General features: G+C 54.7%; 9 protein-coding genes across 9 annotated transcripts; 4 read left to right on the top strand and 5 right to left on the bottom strand.

The window, feature by feature from the left end:
* Window positions 1-121: 121 nt before the first annotated feature.
* Window positions 122-2,049, top strand: HD553DRAFT_351061 (uncharacterized protein; the record flags this gene model as incomplete). Its single annotated transcript, XM_046183585.1, has 2 exons — window positions 122-1,401; window positions 1,460-2,049. Exons 1-2 carry the CDS (start codon window positions 318-320, stop codon window positions 2,047-2,049), a joined length of 1,674 nt encoding a protein of 557 aa, XP_046035514.1. The 5' UTR covers window positions 122-317.
* Window position 2,050: 1 nt separating this feature from the next.
* HD553DRAFT_65008 (S-adenosyl-L-methionine-dependent methyltransferase) lies at window positions 2,051-3,412 on the bottom strand. The gene is made up of 5 exons (XM_046184388.1): window positions 3,272-3,412; window positions 3,157-3,194; window positions 2,806-3,081; window positions 2,252-2,732; window positions 2,051-2,183 (listed from the first exon to the last, which is right to left on the bottom strand). The coding sequence occupies exons 1-5, from the start codon at window positions 3,305-3,307 to the stop codon at window positions 2,151-2,153; spliced, it is 864 nt and encodes a 287-aa protein (XP_046035513.1). The 5' UTR covers window positions 3,308-3,412; the 3' UTR covers window positions 2,051-2,150.
* A 244-nt stretch (window positions 3,413-3,656) lies between these two features.
* On the top strand, window positions 3,657-4,897 carry HD553DRAFT_314070 (NO signaling/Golgi transport ligand-binding domain-containing protein). The gene is made up of 6 exons (XM_046180307.1): window positions 3,657-3,775; window positions 3,848-3,880; window positions 3,960-4,057; window positions 4,144-4,243; window positions 4,307-4,600; window positions 4,695-4,897. The coding sequence occupies exons 1-6, from the start codon at window positions 3,731-3,733 to the stop codon at window positions 4,812-4,814; spliced, it is 690 nt and encodes a 229-aa protein (XP_046035512.1). The 5' UTR covers window positions 3,657-3,730; the 3' UTR covers window positions 4,815-4,897.
* On the bottom strand, window positions 4,898-5,425 carry HD553DRAFT_351058 (uncharacterized protein). Its single transcript, XM_046183584.1, has 3 exons — window positions 5,175-5,425; window positions 5,042-5,120; window positions 4,898-4,967 (listed from the first exon to the last, which is right to left on the bottom strand). The coding sequence occupies exons 1-3, from the start codon at window positions 5,351-5,353 to the stop codon at window positions 4,908-4,910; spliced, it is 318 nt and encodes a 105-aa protein (XP_046035511.1). The 5' UTR covers window positions 5,354-5,425; the 3' UTR covers window positions 4,898-4,907.
* Window positions 5,426-5,430: 5 nt separating this feature from the next.
* On the bottom strand, window positions 5,431-8,028 carry HD553DRAFT_314066 (uncharacterized protein). The gene is made up of 7 exons (XM_046180306.1): window positions 7,898-8,028; window positions 7,738-7,824; window positions 6,851-7,634; window positions 6,655-6,777; window positions 6,490-6,574; window positions 6,361-6,423; window positions 5,431-6,288 (listed from the first exon to the last, which is right to left on the bottom strand). Exons 1-7 carry the CDS (start codon window positions 7,937-7,939, stop codon window positions 5,826-5,828), a joined length of 1,647 nt encoding a protein of 548 aa, XP_046035510.1. The 5' UTR covers window positions 7,940-8,028; the 3' UTR covers window positions 5,431-5,825.
* Window positions 8,029-8,236: 208 nt separating this feature from the next.
* Window positions 8,237-10,592, top strand: HD553DRAFT_64936 (uncharacterized protein). Its single transcript, XM_046184387.1, has 3 exons — window positions 8,237-8,376; window positions 8,468-8,817; window positions 8,882-10,592. The coding sequence occupies exons 1-3, from the start codon at window positions 8,351-8,353 to the stop codon at window positions 10,366-10,368; spliced, it is 1,863 nt and encodes a 620-aa protein (XP_046035509.1). The 5' UTR covers window positions 8,237-8,350; the 3' UTR covers window positions 10,369-10,592.
* A 130-nt stretch (window positions 10,593-10,722) lies between these two features.
* On the top strand, window positions 10,723-12,725 carry HD553DRAFT_351055 (uncharacterized protein). The gene is made up of 4 exons (XM_046183583.1): window positions 10,723-10,852; window positions 10,933-11,096; window positions 11,161-11,898; window positions 11,958-12,725. The coding sequence occupies exons 1-4, from the start codon at window positions 10,809-10,811 to the stop codon at window positions 12,674-12,676; spliced, it is 1,665 nt and encodes a 554-aa protein (XP_046035508.1). The 5' UTR covers window positions 10,723-10,808; the 3' UTR covers window positions 12,677-12,725.
* A 98-nt stretch (window positions 12,726-12,823) lies between these two features.
* Window positions 12,824-16,176, bottom strand: HD553DRAFT_274003 (RNB-domain-containing protein; the record flags this gene model as incomplete). Its single annotated transcript, XM_046177844.1, has 9 exons — window positions 12,824-12,907; window positions 12,965-13,196; window positions 13,271-13,356; window positions 13,421-13,635; window positions 13,705-13,747; window positions 13,807-13,824; window positions 13,892-13,976; window positions 14,043-14,287; window positions 14,347-16,176. 9 exons carry the CDS (start codon window positions 16,174-16,176, stop codon window positions 12,824-12,826), a joined length of 2,838 nt encoding a protein of 945 aa, XP_046035507.1.
* A 3,188-nt stretch (window positions 16,177-19,364) lies between these two features.
* Window positions 19,365-21,150, bottom strand: HD553DRAFT_273874 (uncharacterized protein; the record flags this gene model as incomplete). The annotated part of the gene is made up of 3 exons (XM_046177838.1): window positions 19,365-20,411; window positions 20,487-20,828; window positions 20,890-21,150. The coding sequence occupies 3 exons, from the start codon at window positions 21,148-21,150 to the stop codon at window positions 19,365-19,367; spliced, it is 1,650 nt and encodes a 549-aa protein (XP_046035506.1).
* Window positions 21,151-21,255: the final 105 nt, after the last annotated feature.

Genomic DNA, 21,255 nt, shown 5'->3' with positions numbered 1-21,255 from the left:
GAAGCGGCGAATCGTTCTATATAGGATGCGTGCTACTCGGTCGCCCAGGTGAAACGAGAAGGGTCATCGTGCGCGCTGACTCTGAAACCGTGGTAGGGGACACAAGGGAGGGGGGGGGGTTACGTAAATCTTCATTGACATGACTTGTCACGTGACTGACTCGGCTTCCAGGACAATATATCGTCACTCCCCTGCTACGAGTAAAGACACACCGCTCAAAGTATGCAGAACAATAATCTGATAATCTCATCAGCATGTACTACAACTCTGGATCTGCGGTGCGGTGTATCGGGCACTAGAATTATCTCATCTTGGCCATGTCCGACGGCGATGGTCACGGCGATCCGTTAACCGAAGCTGGCCACCCGATAAATGATTCCCTCGACCAACATTCTCAGCTCGACTCGACAGTCACAGCCAGATATGCGTCCCACGCGATGGATACCGAACCCCATCAGGGTTATTCACAAATGGATAACGATGAACATGATCACAATCATGACACCTTTTTCGATGGGTCCGCGATGATTCACGCCGCCTTTGCTGCTCAGGCTATCGAGCTAGCAGAGAGGGAACGGCAAGAGGCCGATCACTATGAGCCGCAAGCTGGCAGTATTCAAGGCGTGGGCGAGGAAGTGCTCGGATATGGGACATACTCGTACGGTCGAGCTGGACAGGCGGATGCTGTGGTGACCGGGTCACTGCCGCTGCGTCAAGAGGATTCATACCGAACTTCCAAGAAGAGAAAGCTCACATCTGGCCGAGCCAAGAAGACGAAAAGCAAAGGGAAAGCGACAGACGAGCATACCGGTGGCAGTCTGATATTCACGGGAGATGCGGCTCTGGGATTGGACGTCTGGCCGATGGAAGATAGCGATCAAGCGCAGCTTGAAGCTTCGCCGCACGGCATCGCTTCCAAGCGTCAGTCTCCCGCTGATATAGCGACCAAGAAACGACTACACATTACAGCCGAACAAAAACGCCGAGCCGCAATCAAATCGGGATACGAAGCTTTGTACCGTGTCATTCCGGCTCTCCGCGATGCCGATTTGAAGGAGGGCAAAGGCAGAGGTGGTAGCGGGCCGGGAGGTGGTGGGTCCCGTACCATTAGGAACGACGAGCATAATGGACAGACGTCCGCACAGACCACTGAGTCACGGACAGCTTCTTCACGCCGTGGTGGTCAATCGAAAGGCAGCAGTCTTAGTCCTGGAGGCATCGGGGACGGCAACGACGACCGCAAAGCTAATAGATCCTATCCACATCACCAACAATACGACGACCAAGGAAGACCGATACGCCCCGGTGTTCGATCAATATTCCCTCTTGTCAGACAGCCAGGGAGCGAAGTGACAGACGGGAGACAGGGGCCGCGCAGCGAGAGCGTGGTGCTTCAGCAAAGTGAGCATTCACCCATTTTAAGCGAGATGAGACGTTATTCATCCCGATGAATCTACAGCTGTCCTGTATCTGCGCCGCGAACAAGTGGATCGATTGGATCTGATGCAGCGCTTGCGAGGTCTACGTCGATTTGCAAAGCGGACACTTCCTCTTGAACAACACGAACAGCTGGGCCTCAATCCGCGTCGGGCAGGGGTGGACCAGTTACATTCCGAATCGACTAACGGGAGAATCGAGAGCGATACTACCCAGTTCTCGAGCGGTTTTGCGCTCACATCGGATTATGGCAGTCGCGAATTCGTACCGGATAGCGAGAAGCACGGCGAGCGAAGCGAGGTGCCGACGCAGTCCGATGTGTCAAATCGAGCGCGGAGTATACCATATCCCACGACGCTCGAAGCCGCATTGGTCGACGATCAACGATCGCCGAGGCGAGCGGGACTGACACTCCATGTGAACTTGGAAGATGCCCCGCACCACATTGAAGAGCGCGCAGATCGAGACTCTTACCCGCCCCCCCTCGAAGCACAGGCACATAGCGACAATCCATCTGTTCCGGACGTGTCGGAGATAAAAAACGTCATGATAGATTGGGAAGGCGAATGGACTGGCGGGGCTTTTGTAGAAGGAGACGACCTGGAGGCATAACGTAAGGTCGACGGTTGCTTTCGATGGCGATACAACAGATCAGATAACACGGTCGAGTCCGAGAACATCGATGCGACAGGAGAATGTCCCTTGACTGAATTCTAGAAGCGAGTCTTTCGCTTCCTTCCCGTAAACTATAAATCCACAACCAAATGGTGAGCGGTGAAGGGAGACCGATACGCCAATGTATTTATGGGCTTGCCTTTGAATCCCGAGGAACCTGTTCCACACCTTTCCTCTGCCGGTAAAGCTCCTTCTTCTTCAAGATCCAATCCTTGTCGACAGATCCGAGTGCTTTCTTGCCCTTCATCTTCTTGCTTGCCATCGCCCTGGCCTTGCGACGTTTTTCGTTCTTGACTTTTGAGCTCGAACCGTCGTCCACCTCCATCCCTCCTTCTGTCAGTCCAGAAGGTACCTCCTGGTGTCCTACCATAAGACACAGGTACATCTTTCGCTTCTTGGTCGAATTGGGGTAGTCCACGACCACACCTCCTCCGAAACCGGCTCGTTGCGCACACGTCGTCAACATGTGTACCTGGTCGTCAGAAGACGGATAAAATTGGAAGACCGCACGCGACGGATTTCGAAGACATCCGTGCAGTGTAGTGAAGAAGCGAGTGATTCGTTGAGCAGGGGAATGAGCGGCCGAGTCCGCGTTTAGGAGCCATTGCAAGACTGAAATGCTGATCGACGCAAAGGCTCGAGTGGTCAGCATCGCCTTCGGTCACAACATGTCGAATGCTTTTACCAACTTGCCTGATAGCGCCGTCAAAGGTACCCGGTCGAAAGCCGAATCCTTGGCCAATGTCTTGGAGGAAGAGGTCCCCCTCGACTTCCCTTTCCACCGCGACTTCGAGCATGCTAGGCGAGACGTCCACACCGACCCAGTAGTGACCGTCCTCGTCAAGAATCTCGCCGCTCAATCCAGAACCGCAACCAATGTCCAGCAGGAACTTTGCCTCATCGTCTCCCAACGCGAGTAGCTCCAGAGCCCGGTCTGTCATTTCAGATTGAATGTTTTGGATGCGGGTACTGTAAGGGCGGATCGCGAACGGTCAACCAGCGCACCCAGTTGCGATCGACCTCGGATAGCGAGGATGGACCTACTTGGCGGTATATTTTTTGGCCTCGATATCACCATAAAACTGCAAGTAGATGCATCGCGATGTAATCGATTAATATCAGACAGCGAGCATCACCTGGAGACTTGATCAAGACTTACGATCTCCGGAGGGGCGATTTCTTCAGGTCTCGACATGCTGTGCAGGTCTGTTCGGTCGCCAGGTGTGAATGGATCGTCTGGTGGTAAGTATGTCTCGATTAGGTGGGTTGGGGGTTGCTTGTAGGCGAATGTGAATTTGAGATTTACATCTCGCATAGTTACAAAGTTGGAGAGAGAAGATATGATCGGCTCTGTCCGTCAACTTTTGAGTAGATCAATGACGATGAAAACGCATAGAGACAAAATGGCGACGGGGGTTGTTGACAGAAGGGCGATTTATGCGTTTTCGCTCAGCTCAGGTCTCCGCCGGGTTTCGTCATGCGGGCAAGTACTTGCTTGATCTCACACCTGTATCGCCAGACACAAGACGATAAACGGGGTCATTCCTAACCAAACCGTATGCATTTGACATAGCTATATAGCTATAGCTATTCAGAATTTCTTGCCGCTTACAACAAGATGTCTGTAGCAGCTGCTAATGCGAAACACTACAAGGCACTCGGGGTACGTTTGCGCTCATCAGACATATATGTTATGCTTGCTGAACCAATCAGACGATGTGTTTCCCTTGCACAGGAAGACCAGTGGAAGAACCGCACAGAGAAGGTCGTGAGTGGTCCGGTTCCATTAGATCACGCTCAGAGGGAACTCGGGAAATCGGACCCGGACCTGACGCTTTCACTTCCAGAATGCCGAGCTCTTCAGTTTGACCTATGGAGCTCTGGTCGTCCAGCTCATCAAGGATTACGAAGATTATGGAGAGGTCAACAAGCAACTGGACAAGATGTAAGCATTCAATGTTTCAAGCAGCCCATCCCAAAGCCACTTATACCAATAGCTTGACTGCTCAACGGCTGCTTCATCGTATTCAGGGGCTATAACATTGGCACCCGTCTCATAGAGGATTTCCTGGCACGGACTTCGATGCCACGTTGCGCTGATATCCGCGAGACCGCCGAAGTAGTCTCCAAAGTGAGCCGAAGACGTCGCGATTCGTCTCCCCAGAATCCAACTGAGGCCCTAAATCTTGAACAGGTCGGATTCAAATCCTTTCTGAACATCACGCCTACCATTTCCTTTCCCCAAAACAACACGCAATCCACGCCGAGCTCTGCCGGGGCAAAAGGGCCGACTGAATTCATTTTGACTTTTGACGAGAATCCACTGGCAGAGTTCGCAGAATTGCCGAAAGACGCCATGGGTACAAAAGGAAAGCCGCAGGCCGGGCCGACCAGGACGAAATGGGCGACCGGCGAAGTCGGTGGGCAGGAGGAAGGGCTATGGTTCAGCAACATCTATTGTGGCGTGATAAGGGGTTGTCTTGAGATGGTAAGTCATGTCTGTTGCCGTCATTTTAGGCATGGGCTACAAAACGTAGATGCGTACATTGCTGACCGGTGTGGAATCCACATTGCGATCACAGATACAAATGCAAGTCGAAACGACCTTCTTGTCGGATGTTCTGCGAGGTGACGAGTCTACGGATATTCATGTCAAACTTGTACGGATGCTGGAAGAAGAACAGCCTATAGATGACGAGTGAAGAGACATTGGCCCAAAATGTCACGAGTTGTATACAAAAGCAGAACACCCTGTAAATCTACGAGCCATTTCCAATCTTGCGGGTCACGGCGACTTATTCCGCAAAGAACTTTTCGAGATTCTTGGCCAATTGCTTCGACCTGTTGCGACAGCTCTTGTGAAGGGCAAAGCGGCGATCTCTTCAGAATGATATTGCAGCGCCACGACAGAAACAACAGCGAGACTGACTAGATAATCCCGACCTTCGATTCGGTCGGAAACCTGGTTCCAATTGACTCCTGTTGCCTTCTGCCAAACCTGCTCGAAACTGATATCGGGCGTCAGGTAGATAAGCGGCGCGAACGATCCAGGTTATACCGACAGAAGCTTGTCCTCTGCTTTCGACCAAGCCCCCGTCTTTCTCTCCCCATCTGGATTCCCTTTGGCCTTCTTCTGAGGAGAACCGCTATCATGGTCGTTGGCAGCGTTTGATCGCTTGCGAGGTGTCGACTTCCCGGTGGGCTCATGCTTGACGGTCGCTTCTTCTGATGGCTCTCCCATGATGGATAGCTCTTAGGTTGAATATATCGTGTGACTTGGTCGCGGTGATCGGCTGTTGTCAACGATTTTAGCCCATAGTATTATCATATATATTGGTATGAAAGAAGCAACAAGCTGCTTATGTAGTGCGTTTTCGATCAGGCTTCCCGGACGTCACGATCCTGATGATCGTCGCGTCAAGTCGCTTATTGTTCTTCCACCTGCACCCTTTTTGTCTTGAGCGTTGGACATCTAGGAATACATGAGCATCGGCGAATCGTCGTTCCAAGATCAGAAAGGGTATATCATGTATCGCAACGGTAATGGCAGGGCGCCGTCTGCGATCAAAACGCTTTACAATCCGCTTCCATCTGCTCATTCGTATATCGCTAGAGGCAGAAGAGTTGATGAATAGTGTGACTGGTGTATATGCCCTCTTCTCAGGCTCATCGACTAGGATCGAAGACTTTCTCACTGCACATGTCGCCCCTTCCTATTCATGATCTGGTTGATCCCGGCTCTGAGCACGCCTCTCGCGCATGTCTTGTTCCCGTCGACGCATGGTTTCACGGTAATCTGAAGGAATCGCGCTGGCATAGGGCGCAGGCGCAGGCGTTTGCGGCGTGGACTCGACTTCTCGACCCGACTGCGCGGTTGGTGATGCCATCGTCGTATCTGATTCAACGGTGACAAGTGGCAGTGCGGTTGCCGATGCGGGTCCCTCGCCTTGACTGCTCTCGTCAACCTGAGGTAGATCCCGAGGTTGCGTATCCTGGGTCGATGCGGGTTGTTCGGAAGTCGAAGCCACAGGCGCCCTCTGCGTTTGCAAGAGCCCAGACAATCCGCTGAGAACGGCCGCAAATGGGTTCACCGATCCAGTCGGTGGCGCTCCACCGGTCCTATCGGACGAAGACGCAGATTGTCGGGCTTCGGCATCAGGCACAAGTGAGAAACGACTACAAGCGGGGAGCAAGGTATATATCAACGTATGTTCACGCAAGAGATCTTTCACGAGCCGCTTGACTCACCAAACTGGACAAGTTCCATTCTGCTTGAGCCAAGGTACGAGACACGGCGTATGGAATAGATGCCTGTGGCAAAGCGATCAGGGACGTGAAACCTGACAGCAAGCGGCAGCTGAACATCTACAGACTTACTTGCAAGGGATCTTGACGACTTCTTCGTCCAGCTGAAAGTCGTCAAAGCAGATGTTGCACGACGAGTTGGTTTGTTGGATCGAATCTATTTCGGTGCGACAGGCCCCATCACATCTCGCTATGTCAACGACATGGTCGCTCGTAGCGGGCCATCTTCGAACCCACCCAGAGTTTCCTGGTCCAACCGTAACCGGGGAAGCCCCTCGATGACAGTCTCGCTCGCCGGCGGTGGGTGGTTGTGTTGAGCCGCAGCCTCCAACATACTCTCCATGATCTCATCGAAACCCTCTTTTCGGATGCGTTACGATATAGGATGGTAAAGTCAGCGGATAGTATGTGTTGTGAGAGAGATCTCGCTAACCTTGTGTGTACACATAGTCGCCCAGTCTACCTCGATCGCCTCCCCCTAGTCCTGCTCCTTGCATGAACCAGGGCACTTCATCGTCTTGGGGGTGCATCATGTGGAGCATCATTGCCTGGAGCATGCCCTCGAGAGTGTCCGGTCGATTCGGGGTCATCCCTGCGGGGCGGGCGTTGGTGAAGACTGCCGGACCGTCTCCACGTCCACCGACTCGATGCATAGATCCGCCGCCCATTAGACCCGTGAGAATGTCCCCAAGATCATCTGCTTCCTGACGAGCAGGATCGTTGCGATTGCGATTAGCGCCTCGATCGGGCGGTCGGCCGTCGTTGTCCAGATTCGATCGCTCTTCATCTGGAGATCCCATGAGCGGGAAGCGACCGTCTGGACCTCGAGCGAGTCGTGACGGCCCGCCGAAAGAGATGGATCCCCCCGCGACCGTCCCACCACCTCCCGGGGTCCCAAAGCGGAACGTTCGAATGGCAGGTCCACCGGTAGAGGTGCCCTGTCCGCTCCGACCCTCGTCTCCCTCTCCGGTCCCCGTCATTCCGAGCACGCTTCCTATCATGTCCATCCAACCACCACCGACCGATGGGTTGGTGGCGGTAGTTCGAGATGCCGTTGGTCTGGGTTCGGTCGGTCGGTTGTTGACCATGCTCGGTGGATTGAAAAAGCTCGATCCGCCTGGAAACACAGGCCCTGATCCGGGAGAAGGAGGATTCTCTAGCTCTCGGTCGGCAGATCCGTCCGTTTGCCATCCATCTTCGCTTTCCGCCGTGTCCCGCTGAGGCAAGCAAGGGCAAGTAACGAGATCGCATCATGTCAGCTCGATACGCTGGAGATCCAACCGTTGATGGGAGGCCCTGCGTTGCGAGGCTACGACTCACATCCACGACGACGTCCGATGTACAGTTGGGGCAGAGTGGAAGATCCTCTTCGCTGTTCCTGACGGGTTCTGCAAAGTAGCTGTTGCACTGGGAGCGAGAAGCAGAGGTCAACGAATAATGAGCAGGTATCCCTCGAGGCGAAATGCTTGGTAGTACATACGGCGTAACAATGCCATCTGGATTGTGGCGGGATCGGTGGCATGATGATGAGAACGGGGTGGCAGGTCACTAGTTAGATTGCTGTTGTTGTCTCTATGCTCGATGTCCAGAGACGGGGGGATGAGATCTAAGATCTATGAGATGATGAATGAGAGAGCGGGGGGGGGGGGGTATGACGTTTGCTAGCTGCTAGTGATGTATGTGCTGATCATCGATTTGTATACACGTCGCCCCTCCCCCCGCCCTTCCCCCTCGGACATGACCGATCATCCCCCGTCTCATCACCCATCTCCCATCAACCATCTCTCATCTCTCAACATATTCATACAACCAGATTGATCTCTCGTCAATTCTCCATCTCGACGTTTACCAACTCCATCGTGATCGATTAGCGGCTGGCCTCAGTATTCTACCATTGTCATCCTGAGCAACGCCAGCGTCATCGTCATCAAGGATGCCGAAAGACACGCACCGCTCAAGGCAAGCATTCTTTCGCGCGTTTCACCTTGATTTACCGCGAGGATCTCGAGGCTGATTCACGTTCGCGTCCCCTTCCTCGTCTTCATAACAGTATGCGCACGTCCGCTCAGAAGTGTAGAACATTCACTTCTATCGGAGCTGGCTTTAAGCGTCCCCCATTACCGGGACAACCGTTGATGGAAAAGACCAACATCGGAACGTCGGCCAAGATTCAGCAAACTATCCCCGCATATGAAGATTTCTATCACGACAAACCGTCCTCGACCAGGGCCTCTAAGCAGCGCAAAATCGATGACGCTCCCTTCCCGTCTCAAATAGGCTCTACGTTGGATGAATTCCGACAAGAAGAATTTCTCATTCAGAAAGTCCAAACGCGCACCGATCACATCTTGGAGGCGGAGGATCCGGGGGTCGTGATGAACGATCAAAACGAACCACATGGTAAGCGAATGGCAAATATTGGTATCCGCAAGTTCCATCTAACATCGATGTTTCCAACATCCAGAAGTATCCGACGATCATCATTCCGCCGACCTGGTCCTCCAAAGCGAAAATCATCATCACGCAACCTATAAATCTTATCCACCTCCATCACCCGATTGCTCCCCACGAGCCGCAAAGTTTCGAAGAATCTGCGCCACCCCGGAAGCAGCCAGTGATACCGAGTCGTTCGGTTCCGATGCTACCACCTTGCAAGAGGCCGAAAGATGTGACGGTCTCCCGGTCGCGTCGGCTGGCGACGGGAATCTCAAGCTTCCAGCGTGCGATTACTACGGCCAGGATGAAACCGATTTCCAGGACCTGGATGTCCACTCAAGCGGGTACATACCTGTCGGGATGAGTCCGGACGAAAGATTCGGACCACCTTGGAACGAATCGTCCTGTCGTTCTGGCGGCTCTCCAGTCTTTTCCAACGATCACTGCCGGGCGTATTGGAAGAGCGCCGCTTTGGTCGAGGACGAACGCGAGACTAGCGGAGATTTTAATGGAGACGAATCCATATCCGATTCGAGTTCTACTACCGGTCGTTCCGAATACTCGAAGCAGAAGAAATCGGCGAGCGTCATCGATACTGACCAGGATGTCGACGAGATCGAGGATGAGGATACCTACCAGCGCTTTTCGTTCGGCGTCGCTATGGATCAGCGAGGTCTGAACAAGACGGACAGCGAGTGCATGCAAGAGGCTATCAGATTAAGCCTGATGGAGGGAAGCGAGCACACTCTTTACGACGGATATCTCGAGGAACCCGCAGTCGACGTCCCAATCGGGTCCGACGACTGGAACCAGAATGCAAACGCTTACAACGAAGCCGCGGGCTGTACTGGAGCGACACGCACCAACAGCTTGTTTGGAATCCAAGAGATCGTCGTCCCGAACCTCTCAAAGCTGAGCCGGTACGATTTATCGACCGCCGCTTATCCCGCTACGAGCAAACACAGCCACTTTCTGGCCACGATGGAGTCAGCCGTGGTCGGACGAGAATCGGAGACGGACGAAGAGAAGGAGGAAGAGGAAGGGGATGGGGAGCAAGGCGAAACACCAGCTAGCTCGACCCGAGTCTCTATCGGGTCTGACACAGGATTAGACATTTCTCCATTTGACCACGATTTGATCCCCGACTTCCTCAGCCGACCGGGTCATGGGATCGATCACGACATGCCAATAACCGATTCCGACCTGAAGATAATCTATTCGACTCTACACGTCTATACCCCCTTGTACAAGACGAGGGATGACTGTGGCCGGTGGATCCCTCGACAGGTTGCTGAAGAGCCGATTGGCAGTCTTTTGAAGGATATCCTGGCCGACGTTTACGCCATCAGAAGCAAGTTTTACGAAGGACAACGAGATATCGAAGGCGGAAAAGGCGACGCTCTTATCGATGCGCTTGAGTGCGAGATCGCGTCTTGGACGAATCAGAGGCAGACTGCCCCCTTGGATTCGTACGACTGTGGATCGTCAGGTTCACGGGAGATGGAGGCCCGATAGTCGACCCTGAACGGCCAAGTCGAGCCTGACCAGCGCTTGAACTACAAGTTCTAGAAGAGCACAGGTCGACCGCTGCATGTATATTTCCAACGACGATCCTTTACGATCCAGGACCACCCTAGCCGATCTTTTACGTGTCCAGCATGTCTTTGCCATCTCCAAGTATATAGTTGTATTGCTTTCATAGGTAACGACTGCATTCTATATCACTTGCTAGCTGCTGGTCGATCGGATCGCGCTTTTTGCCCGATCGACCGAGACGACGCGGGTTGTTTGGTGGCGATCGCCGAGAGAGATGGACGGGCCGAGGGACTCACTTGCTAGATACTATAGCTGGATACAGCTTCGATACCACCTCGACCTGGCTGATTTGGCAAGTCTCTTTAACGTCGAATTCAAAGTGACATTGAAACCACACGTCTCTATCGAAACCTCTCAACATGACCACCTATGCTACCGGCCCCTTGCCGACCGAGACGTCACGGTACGTCATCACCGTGCCCCATCACCGTCTCCTTCAGCTGGAAGCCGGAGACTGATATATGAGCCTGATCGATCGCTTAGCCTATACATTCCCTCGATCTTGGTGAACCCCAAGTCGAAAGAGCAAGCGACTCGAGACTCTTACCTCCTCCAACAGCGAGAACATGCCCTCGCTCAAGCTCGAAAGCGGCAAGATGACAAGGTCGGCAAGGTTGGAAAGCGTCGAGAGAGGCGTAGGGAAAATGGTAAGCTCGAAGCTTCATTCGACATCGGAGGCCAAATCTCACTTGATCGCTTCATAAATCTCAGCAATGCTTGCTCATAATCCACACGCGGCTCTCCCCTCCCGAATCGACCTGATGCCGCCCGCTCCCCGATACACATCCACGTTCACTCATCCTTCATCCCGGTCTCCAGCCGCTGCCGCTATCCGTACAGCCTCTGTACCTTCGCCGGCTGCCCCCGTATCGGAACCAGTTTCCACCGAAGCTGGCAAATATACGCTCAGTCTGAAGGGAGTCCGTAGCATGCTTAGGAAACGAGGCAGACGAGCCGAGGTGGTCGTCAAGATCGTAGAGAAGGAGCTGCGAGGTTGGAGTGGCTGCGAGCTGGGAGACGACGAGATCGCGGCGACGCTTCAGGGGATTCAGATTCAGGATATCGACGGGTTTGGACAACCCCGAATCATCGACCCAACCCTGGTCAACGTCAAGACTTCGCAAACAGCTTCCGGCTCCCAGGTCCCCCTGGCAGAGACGGTATCCCAGGCGCAACAGCAGGAACTACTGGCAGGCTCGTCAACCTCTACTGCGAGACGGCTGCCACGCCCTTTCTCATTGCATCCCGCATCTTCGCCACACTCGTTGTCTAGCTTGTTGACCTCGTTATACACGTCGTCTATGAGCGGCCCGTATGACATGAACGCGCAGCGCCAAGCAATCATCGAGGTAGTCAGGGCACCGGGTCATCTGGTATGGGCTATTGCAGACGGCTGGGAAAGGTTAATAGTCCACCTCCTGGTGAGGTACTATGGGCTAATCAGTTTCAGTAAGTCGATGTAGCCCGGACAAATCTCGCTATTGACTAATCTCAGATCCTTCACGCAGGTCAGACACTTCCACCTACACCCACAAATCACGACGATCCCGGAGCAGCTTACAACTGGTCGCCGTTATACCGTATCACCCATATCCTTCAGCCTGCGGCTCTCTCCACGCCAGCCCTCTCGACCCGCCTTCAATTGTTGACACCCGACAACAGTGAATTGGATACCGACTTTACAACCGGTAGCGAAGCCGGCTTCGCTACCACATCAGATTCGGAAACGGCCAGTTCTGGACTTGCGGACAGTGACACCGAGACCGAATGCGGTAGTTCAGGGGGTCAAGCCAGGTCGGCAGCGCGACGTGCCGCATTCCTGTCAGAGGCAGACAGACTCGATGCGCAGAGTGACCTGGACTCCGAGGCGGAGGGTGACACCACCTTGGTACCGGCTGAAGTCGCACATGCGCCGCCCTCTACTCTGCGCCGAAAGCGTCGGTCCGAGAGCAAGTTAATCGGGGAACAACGGTCACGTGACGATGACGGCGAAGCTTCCGATGAAGAGGGCTATGCAGAGTCGACAAGCAGTCTGCTCGATTCGATGATCCTGGCCGCAAACGAGACTTCCTCATCTCGCACAAGCGATTCAGCCGCACCGTTCACTAGCGAATTTGACATTCCGCTACATATCAATCTTTTCCCGGAGCGACGGGCCAAGCTGGACAACGATCACGTGTCGCAGAGGCGGGGCAAGACGCCGTTCTTTGAGTATCTTTACGGTTAGGCCACTTCCACTGTATCATCATGAAACTATCGCCAATCTCGGAGACACAATCGATGTATATAGTCAAACATTTGCACGAGTCATCAATGATACATTACACAAACAGAGACATTATGCGAACAGCGCATGCTATGAAGCAGTGTGTGCCTATTCCTGGCCTGAAGCGAAAGGCGAGACAGCCAAACATTGGATCACGGGTGGCGACTTGGTAACGTCGGCAACGATCATGACCTGTATTGTGAACTCGATGAGCCCGAGTACCTAGCCTGGCCTGGTGGTTAAGCTTACCGGAACGGTCTGCAACTCCTCGATGACCTGGATACGATGACCTCCAGGAGTAGTCTTCACGTTCTCAAACTTGAGAGGCTCCTTGTTGACCGATTTGGAGCCCTGGATGGAAGCTTTGGCATCCTCGTCAGTAGCAGTGCGAGCTTTGCCCTGAGCGAGCACCTTCTTGATGTATTCGTCATCGGTCTCGGCAGCAAGGTACGAGAGAACGTCTTTCGTGTCCCAGTAAAGCCTACGGAAAAGCAAGGTTTGTCAGACCAATCACGAAGCTAGGTGATGGGCAGTGTGCCAAGTTGTAAGACCTACGAGAGGTTTCGTTTGTGCTCGTCATAAACGTGATTCAGGAGCGGCATCTTGTCGGCGTGCACGCGCTTCTCGATTCGGAATTCAGGCTGCGGATAGGGCGTAAAAGATCAGTATTGTTCTCCTGATGCGTTCGAAAACTTGATCACATACCACAACCACGTCGAAAGCGCTGTCTAGTACGCCCACAATCTTCGCATCTCGAACAACAGGTCCATACTTCTTTGTGAGATCGTCGATGAGGTAGCACAAGTGAAGGTGGTCTGATTGCTCTTGGGCAATCTTGGCAGCATCCCGCTTGGCGTTGCAGTGTTGAGCGCACTTTGCGACTTGATCGCGGTCCATGACGAATTTGGCTTCGGGAACGTCTGCGTGTCGACAAGTTCAAGTAAGTTGCGGTCCAGGGGTATTCCTGCATGAATCGTTCTACGTACCACTGTTGATCGATGCTTCGAGCATTCGATGGACCAGAATGTCCGCCTGTCAAAAAAGGGATAAGTGTCTAGTTTGCAAACAACCTGAGAGTGCTTAGAGCTTACATATCGACGAATAGGACTCTAGAATGACAGGAGATATATTTCAGCTTAGGGCTTACCGAGAATGTTCCGGTGAAACAGGTCTTACGGTAAAGTGAGTGTAAACGGGCGCGTTCAGGGCAAAGTGGCCATATTTGGCAATGTCGAGCATTCCAGCGCAGAAGTATTTCGCCCTATACAACACCGAGTAACTTTCAGCGCATGATGACAAGATGACGAGGACAGGAAGTGAGGCTCACCTAGTCATAGCCCGAGTGGCCAAGATCTGGAGACAGAGCTTGTCACCGAAGTCTTCCACGTTCTCGAAACCAGCTTGCATCTCGCTCGACCCGACACCCGCAAATTCGAAGCCGAGACGCTTCGCTCGATCGATGAAAGCTTCGACCCGTCGATTGATAGGTGCCTCGTGACGTCGCAGGAGCGCTTGCTCGGGCAGGCCGTTAGCGATCACAGCCGCAACCGCCATGTTCGCCAGAAGCATGTACTGTAGGCAAGGTAAAATAAGAATAGCGAGTCTACCGCCGGATCGCAGATCAGACTCACCTCCTCGATCAAATCGTTCGAAGCCTTGCGAACGTAAGGGCGAACGTCTCGAGGCTTGCCAGATTCATCCAATACGAATGCCAATTTGGGTTGATCGATCTTGAGGGCACCGTCCTTGAATCGTCGATCTCGAATCTTGCCAGCGATATCGTTGAGCGCCTTGATGTCTTCCTCGATAGCGGAGACGTCATGGCCCTCTTCGACTTCCTTGTCGAGTTTGCCGCCGTCGAGTACCCTTTGAGCATCGTCGTAAGCAAGCTTCGCACACGACTTGATGATCGTCTTGGCAAATTCCTTGCTAATCACGTTGCCATCCTTGTCGAGGTTGAAGAATACCGAGAACGTCAACCGTTCAACTCCCGGAACGAGACTGCAGAGCTGCTCAGAGAGCAAAGGCGGAAGCATGGGTACCGCTCGCTGGACCAGGTAGACGCTAGTCGCACGTTTGCGAGCATCCCTATCCAGGGCAGTGTTCGGTCGAACAAAGTGCGAAACATCGGCGATGTGAACTCCAACTTCGTAAGTACCGTCCTCCTTCTTCTTGATCGAAAGAGCGTCATCAAGGTCCTTGGCGGTAGCCGGATCGATGGTGAACACTCGTTCCTCGCGCATGTCACGTCGGACTTCGTACTCTCTCTCCGGGATGGACCAGGGTACAGGAGGTAGGCACCTCATGGTAGCTTCCTGGAACTCCTCGGTAGGGAAGTTGCAGTCTTTCAACAATGCAGCAGTTTCGGTCTCGAGATCTCCGATGGATCCCAGTTCGTCGACCAGCGCTCCGAAAGGATGCAGTGAGGTGATCGGCCATCGCTTGATAGTGGCAACAAACAGTCTGTCTGCGTAGGCATCGGGTTTGTCGATGAAGTCTTTCGGAGCTTGTTCCGTGGGAATAGCGATCAACGGCACTCGCTTGTCGGTCGGCTTGAACCAGACGATCTTGGGACGGTCGTTGTTCTTTCGAGAGTGGTTCTCGACTTCGGCGTCGTCACCTCCTCGCTCTCGACGTTCGGCGTCCTGCTTCTCCTTGGTCGCAGCAGACGAAGGTCGAAGGACGCCCAGCTGACCGGAAAAGAGCTGTCCAGTCATTCGCTCGACGACGGCAACGACGTGACCGGCATACGTGGGCCTTTGCTCATCGGTAACCTCTTCATCGTCGAACAGAACCATACCCTGACCTTCGACTTCGACGTCGTCCTTCTTCTTGTCATTCTTTCGGGCGTTGGCCTTGTTGATGCCTTGATCGTAGGCGGAATTCTCTTCCTTCTTTCGCTTCTTTTCTTCCTTTTCCTTCTTGGACCCCCAGACCTCGTCCACATCGAGCAATTCGACGGCGACGATATCTCCTTCCAACGCACGGTTTCGATCCTTGGAACCGCAAATGTAGATGTCGGCATCCAACACATCGGTAGCTACGTAAGCGTCAGATCTGTTCCGCTTGTTGACTCGAAGCACACCGACGACAAGCTTGCCGGCAGCGAGAAGAGCCGGGAGAGAGCCCTGCGGCAGGTAAGGCGCAAAGAGCGACTTTCGCTGAGGTCCTGGACCTTGATGCTGCTGGAGCTGCATCTGGAAAGCTTGCTGTTGCTGGACGATCGACTGGGTGGCCGGACCCATCGTACTGGCCATCATGAGATTGGGCAGCATGTTGGGGAAGCTGAACGAAGCCATCTTGGAATGGCCTCCTCCACCGATCTGGTTGGATCGGAAGTTGGATAACATCTGGAGTTGAGCCTGAGCGGAAGCCAAGTCGAGGACCGCTTCCTTGTTCGGTCCGGCGTTGCGCCAATCTCCGTTGGCGACGCTGCGACTGTTGGCTCGGTGATGAGCCATGACGGCGTCGTCGGGAACGTCAGCGACAAACCCTCCAAAGGACCCAATGATAGAATTCTGAGGTCGATGGGCTTGGATGCTGTTGCGACGACGGTGACCGGCGAGAGCAGCTGCAGGCGGTCCCATGTCGCTCATCTGACGCGTGCGAGGGGGTCCATCGTTGGACGTGCTCGAGGGTCGAGGGACGCTTTGGCCCATGTTAGGCAGCACAAAGTCGTTCAGCCCCGATTTGGAAGCGCGACTCTGGTCTCGTTGGTGGCTGAGAGCCGGTTGTTGTTGAGGCTGAGCCATGGGCTGCTGCTGAGCTTGTTGCATCGCGAGTTGCTGGCTCTGCGCCAGACTCTGCGCAGTCAGCACCTTGATGTACTGTTCCTGCAACAGACGGCTCTGATCGTCGTTTTGATATTGAGACTGCTGAGCAGTCTGCGCGAGAAGAGCTTGGCTCAACGCAGAGAGATTGGGATTGCCGAGACTCTGCTGGAGGAGCGTGTTTTGCTGCAACAACGCTCGCTGCTGTTCTTGCAACAGCTCGATCTGCTTCTGCAGCATGAGTTGTTGCTCGAGGACCGGGTTGTATTCCGCTTGGTGTCGTTGATTGGCTCGAGCGGCAATGCCGGCGAGCACGTTGGCATTGATGCCGGATGCGGCCCCGCCGCCACCGCTCGTAGTGGGAAGACCAAAGCCTGCCTGCTGGCCTTGCAAACCGCCCATGTCGAACCCTCCACCAATGGTCATGGCAGCGAGAGCGTCATCAAGCCCAGCATGAGCTTGGTTGCCAGTGCTCGGCTGTCTGCGCGACGCTCCGAACTGGAACCCGGGAGCCAATTGAGGATGGTTCGCAGGAGGGGATGGCAACTCGTTCCTGTCATCGACGGCTTCCTCCTCGTAGACGGGCATTCCACGGACCGACATTCGCTGGTTGGCAAACCTGGGCGGCACCGAACCCGGTTGGGGCTGGCTTTGACGTTGCAGTTGCTGCAATAGCTGGAGAGAGGGCTGCTGCGAGTGGGTGTATTGAGCCGAGTTGCTATAAAGGGGAAGCGAAAATCAATAAGAAACAGGTAAAGCTTGCTACGGGCGCGGCCCGACTCACTCGTTCTGTCGACCGTCGATGGCATCCCCTCCGGCAGATTGGTCGACCGGGTTGCTCGGCCTTCGAGATCCGCTAAAGCTCAACCGGTTCGACGATCCCGATGGCTGTCGCTGTCCCCGTTGGGCCGCACCAGCTTCGAGACCAGGACTGATGACAGCGCTGGGAGAGACTGGCGAATTGGAAGGCTGAAAGACGGGCGCGTCGGCCTTGAGTCGACCCTGGCTTCCGCTCGAGAATGAAGATCGGGTGGCCGATGACGTGTCCTGTCCGGATCCGGGAATGGCGAGAGGCGAGCTCGAGGCCATGTCGTGACCCAATGTCAAGCTCGTCCTCCTTGAGATGCCGGTCGTGTTGACGGGAGCCGGGGGCAAAGTCTTGAGCTCGTCGATCTTTTGTTGAAGGCTGGTCACCGTTCCCAATCCAGCTTCCCTGCCCCTGTTCGGGTTCCTGGGTGTGCTTTTCGCGATATCCATGGCGTTTCGAGGTGGCGAGACGATGGCTTGTAGCTTGTTGGTGTTGTTGGTGGTGTTGTCGGCGTTGCCGTTGGTAGCGGTTGACGGTTGAGCTGCTGTTTTCTCGCCCTTGTTCTGGTTCGGACCTCGCTTCCTGTTGTTCCGGCCGTTTGTATTGGCAGACTTGGTAGACTCGCCTACGGAACTTCCAGCGCTCGAGGCGTTGGCGGAGAGCGTGTTGGGTACGGTCAAGCTAGACTTGTTCGAGTTGCGTCGAGACTGCTGTCGCCTGACGTCTCCGTTGCGAGGCTTGTTGGTCTGGGTCTGCTTGGTTTGAGCGGGTTCGGTCGAAACTTGCGGCTTGGTAGCTACTTCTGTCGCTGCTGCTTGTGTCTCGGCTGCTGCGCTGTCCTTTTCGTTCGACGTAGGCTTGTTCACGGCCGGGTTTTTCCGCCTGTTGTTGGCGTTCCTCGAGGGTTTCTTGGTGTTGGCAGGATCCTCCGGGGTATCGATCTTGGTGGCCTCACTAGCCTCTGATTGGGCGTTGGTGCTCTGCTTTTGCGATCCGCTCCTGGCAGGTCCTCGTGGACGACGCTGAGAGAGTTTCCTGGCGTTGGCTGCGGTAGGCTGACCGTTGGTCTCGGGTTTAGACGATGATGCCGGGGTGGCAGCGGTAGTGGTGCTGGTCGTCGTCGATTGAGCGCTCGGCTTGGGAGTCGAGGTCGAGGCGGTTGCTGAGCTGGTGTCTGCTTTTGCCTCTGTCGTCATGCCTTGTTCGGTCGATAGCGGGACGATGCCAAAGGGATCGTTTGGAATCGGCGGTAGTAAAGGACGATGCCAGTCGCAGAAGTCGGATGTGAGAGAAAGGGGAGCAAGTTTTGTGCTGTGAAGAGTGATCCCGCTGTATCATTTTGACACGATGGATCGTCCGAAGCGATGAAACGAGACAAAGGGCGAGCAAGGTAGGTAGGCAAAGGTTAGCATTCCGACATGTACCGAGAGAAACACCAGGGCAGGCAAACACGACGTCGTGCCGTGGCGAATAGACGAGACGACTTGAATGCAGTGAATGATGCAACTCTCTGCTCACGTTGACGACCGAGTACTAGTAGAATCCGTCGGGCTAGGGATCGTAGAGGAGTAGCGATGGTAGGTGAGATGGCGATCCTGTAGTGTCGTGAAAGCAAAGAGGGTAACGATCAGGTGGTAGTGGGTGGTGTAGAGGTGTGGTGGGTGGGGATCGTGGATGGTGAAACTCTACTACTACTGATCGGTGGTAGTTGATCGATTAGTTAGTTGGTTCGAGGTGGGTAAGGGTGCATGAGCATGAGTGTGGGTGTGGGTAACGTTGGATCGCAACCCAGCGCAGGATGCCGTGGAACAAAGAGAGAGAGAGAGGCAGTCAGTCAGCTGCGCGCGGCACAGGGAGCCCAGGGAGAGACGTGCGTGCGTGTAGGGTGCGTCATCGATCTCGAGAGAGAGACCGGGATTTACTTCCTACGAGCTACGCGAACAGGCGGTATCATCCCTCGTCGTTTCACAATCGCATTCCGACAACCTCGACATCGGGTGATTAATGCAACTTGTCATCGACACGACAGATTCCGGTTACACATGGTAAATGCTCGGGCTACTTCTACCGGCTACTCGGCTGACCCTTCGGTCGACTTCTGTGCCTTCCTAGCCTCCCCCTTCGCTGAGGACTCGCTACTACTGAGAAACATCCGTGAAAACCTCCTCGAACCCGATGACGGTTCGATTCGTCTCGGCTTCTTCTCATGCCCACCTCCCTCTTCTCCTTCCGGCCTTCTGGATCCCGCTCCAGCCACCCGTCTGACATACTCGATCAACGTCGCGCTCGGCTTGTACTGCCCAGCCTGCATCTCTTGCAACAACGGCTGACTCCGCGAGTCCGCCTCGGCCACGCACTTTTTCACCAGACCCTCGTAGACCGACAAGGGAGGTCGGATCCCCTTGGCCTTCATCACCTCGAGGTACTCGAACGCCTTTTCATAGTCGCTCCCCGTCAGGTAGAGGTCGACCAGGAGCGCATAGGTCGTCGCATCGAAGGACGAACTCAACGACGTCGTCGTCACCCCGTCCGCCACCCCGTCCCCACGCTTTTCCATGTCACCGAGCAGGTACTCGGCTTGCGGGACCGCCCCAGCCGAGGCGCAAGCAGATAGCAAGACGTGGTACGTCTCGAGATTCGGGACGACGCCGAGACCTTCAGCTTGACGGTAAATGACCATCGCTCGGTTCGCGTCTCCCAACGTCTCGGCGGCCTTCAACACGGCGTTGAACGCGGCAACATCGACCTGCTTGCCCGTCGTACGCAAAGCTTGTAACCCGTAGAACCCCTTGTCCACGTCGTCCGCCGACTTGCTCAACGCGCCCACGATCGGCTCGGCCGCGACGAGGTCGGCGTGGAATCCACTGCTCCTCATGGCCGTCAAAACCTCCATCGCATCCGAGACCCGACCGCTCCCACAGAGCGCCTCGAGTAGTGGCGGGAAGTGGTACTCTTTCGGCACGATCCCCTGCCGACCCAGGTTCTCCATCACGCTCGTGGCGAGGTCGGGTCGATTGTGTCGCCCGGCGACGCCGATCACGATGGTACAGAGACCCTCGTCCGGATCGAATTCACCAGTTCGAACGACCCTGTCCCATGCAGCCTCGACACCGTCGATCTAAACAAATGCGAAGATCGTGTCAGAACCCGTCGAAACGCAAACCATCATTGGAGCGACACCACGCCAACTCACAAAGTAGCGATCCGCACTCGTTCTCAAAATGTCCACCCAGACTTGCGTCTCGAGATCGCTTCCATACTCGCCCTCCTCGTGCCTGGCCAGATCGAGTGACAGCCTGACGAGGCCATGTTCCGCTGCGATCGAGATGATCTGACCCGCACGACCGACGGGAAGCTCAGTCCCCCTGGCCCTGATCTCGTACAGCAGCAACGTAAGGTGATCGATGTTGGCCGCCCTGATGGGTTCTCGCAAAAGGGCGCCATACGTCTCGGTCGTCAGGTTGGAAGCGATAGAAGGGGTGTCGAGCGCATAGTGCAAGAGGGATGGCAGAAGTTGAGGATGCGGGTTGGCGGCCTGTACGATCATTTCTGAATCAGCTATCGTACTGCAGATGAATCTCGCAATCTAAGCTGACCTTGATGAGAAGGTCTAGGCCCTCGATACCGAGATCGACGTCTCCCAGCCGAGCGTCCTGCCATGTACACCATGCGAGCTGCCAGCCGAGCCCCGTCTCGCCTTGCTCTTCCAGAAAGTCAGAGCCCGCCTCTGAGTCGCCGATCAGTTGACTGGCGCTCGGAGCTGTGTCCGTGAAACATCGCTCCGTAGAATAATCGGCAGCCGCTCCCAAAAGAGCTAGGTAGGCTTCTCGCGAAGGTTTCCGTCCCGACTTGGCCATGCCTTGAAAGCCTTCGAGCAGGCCCGGCAAGTTGTTCTTGGCCATGACCGAACGTCCATCGTCCTCCCTCATTTCTGCGGCCATGACCAAATCCCTCGATTCCCT

Source organism: Filobasidium floriforme (genome assembly GCF_021052385.1).
Source record: "Filobasidium floriforme strain CBS 6241 chromosome Unknown HD553scaffold_15, whole genome shotgun sequence".
Taxonomy (NCBI): domain Eukaryota; kingdom Fungi; phylum Basidiomycota; class Tremellomycetes; order Filobasidiales; family Filobasidiaceae; genus Filobasidium; species Filobasidium floriforme.
Note: the sequence above shows the minus strand (reverse complement) of the source record. Positions and strands in the feature narration are given on the sequence as shown.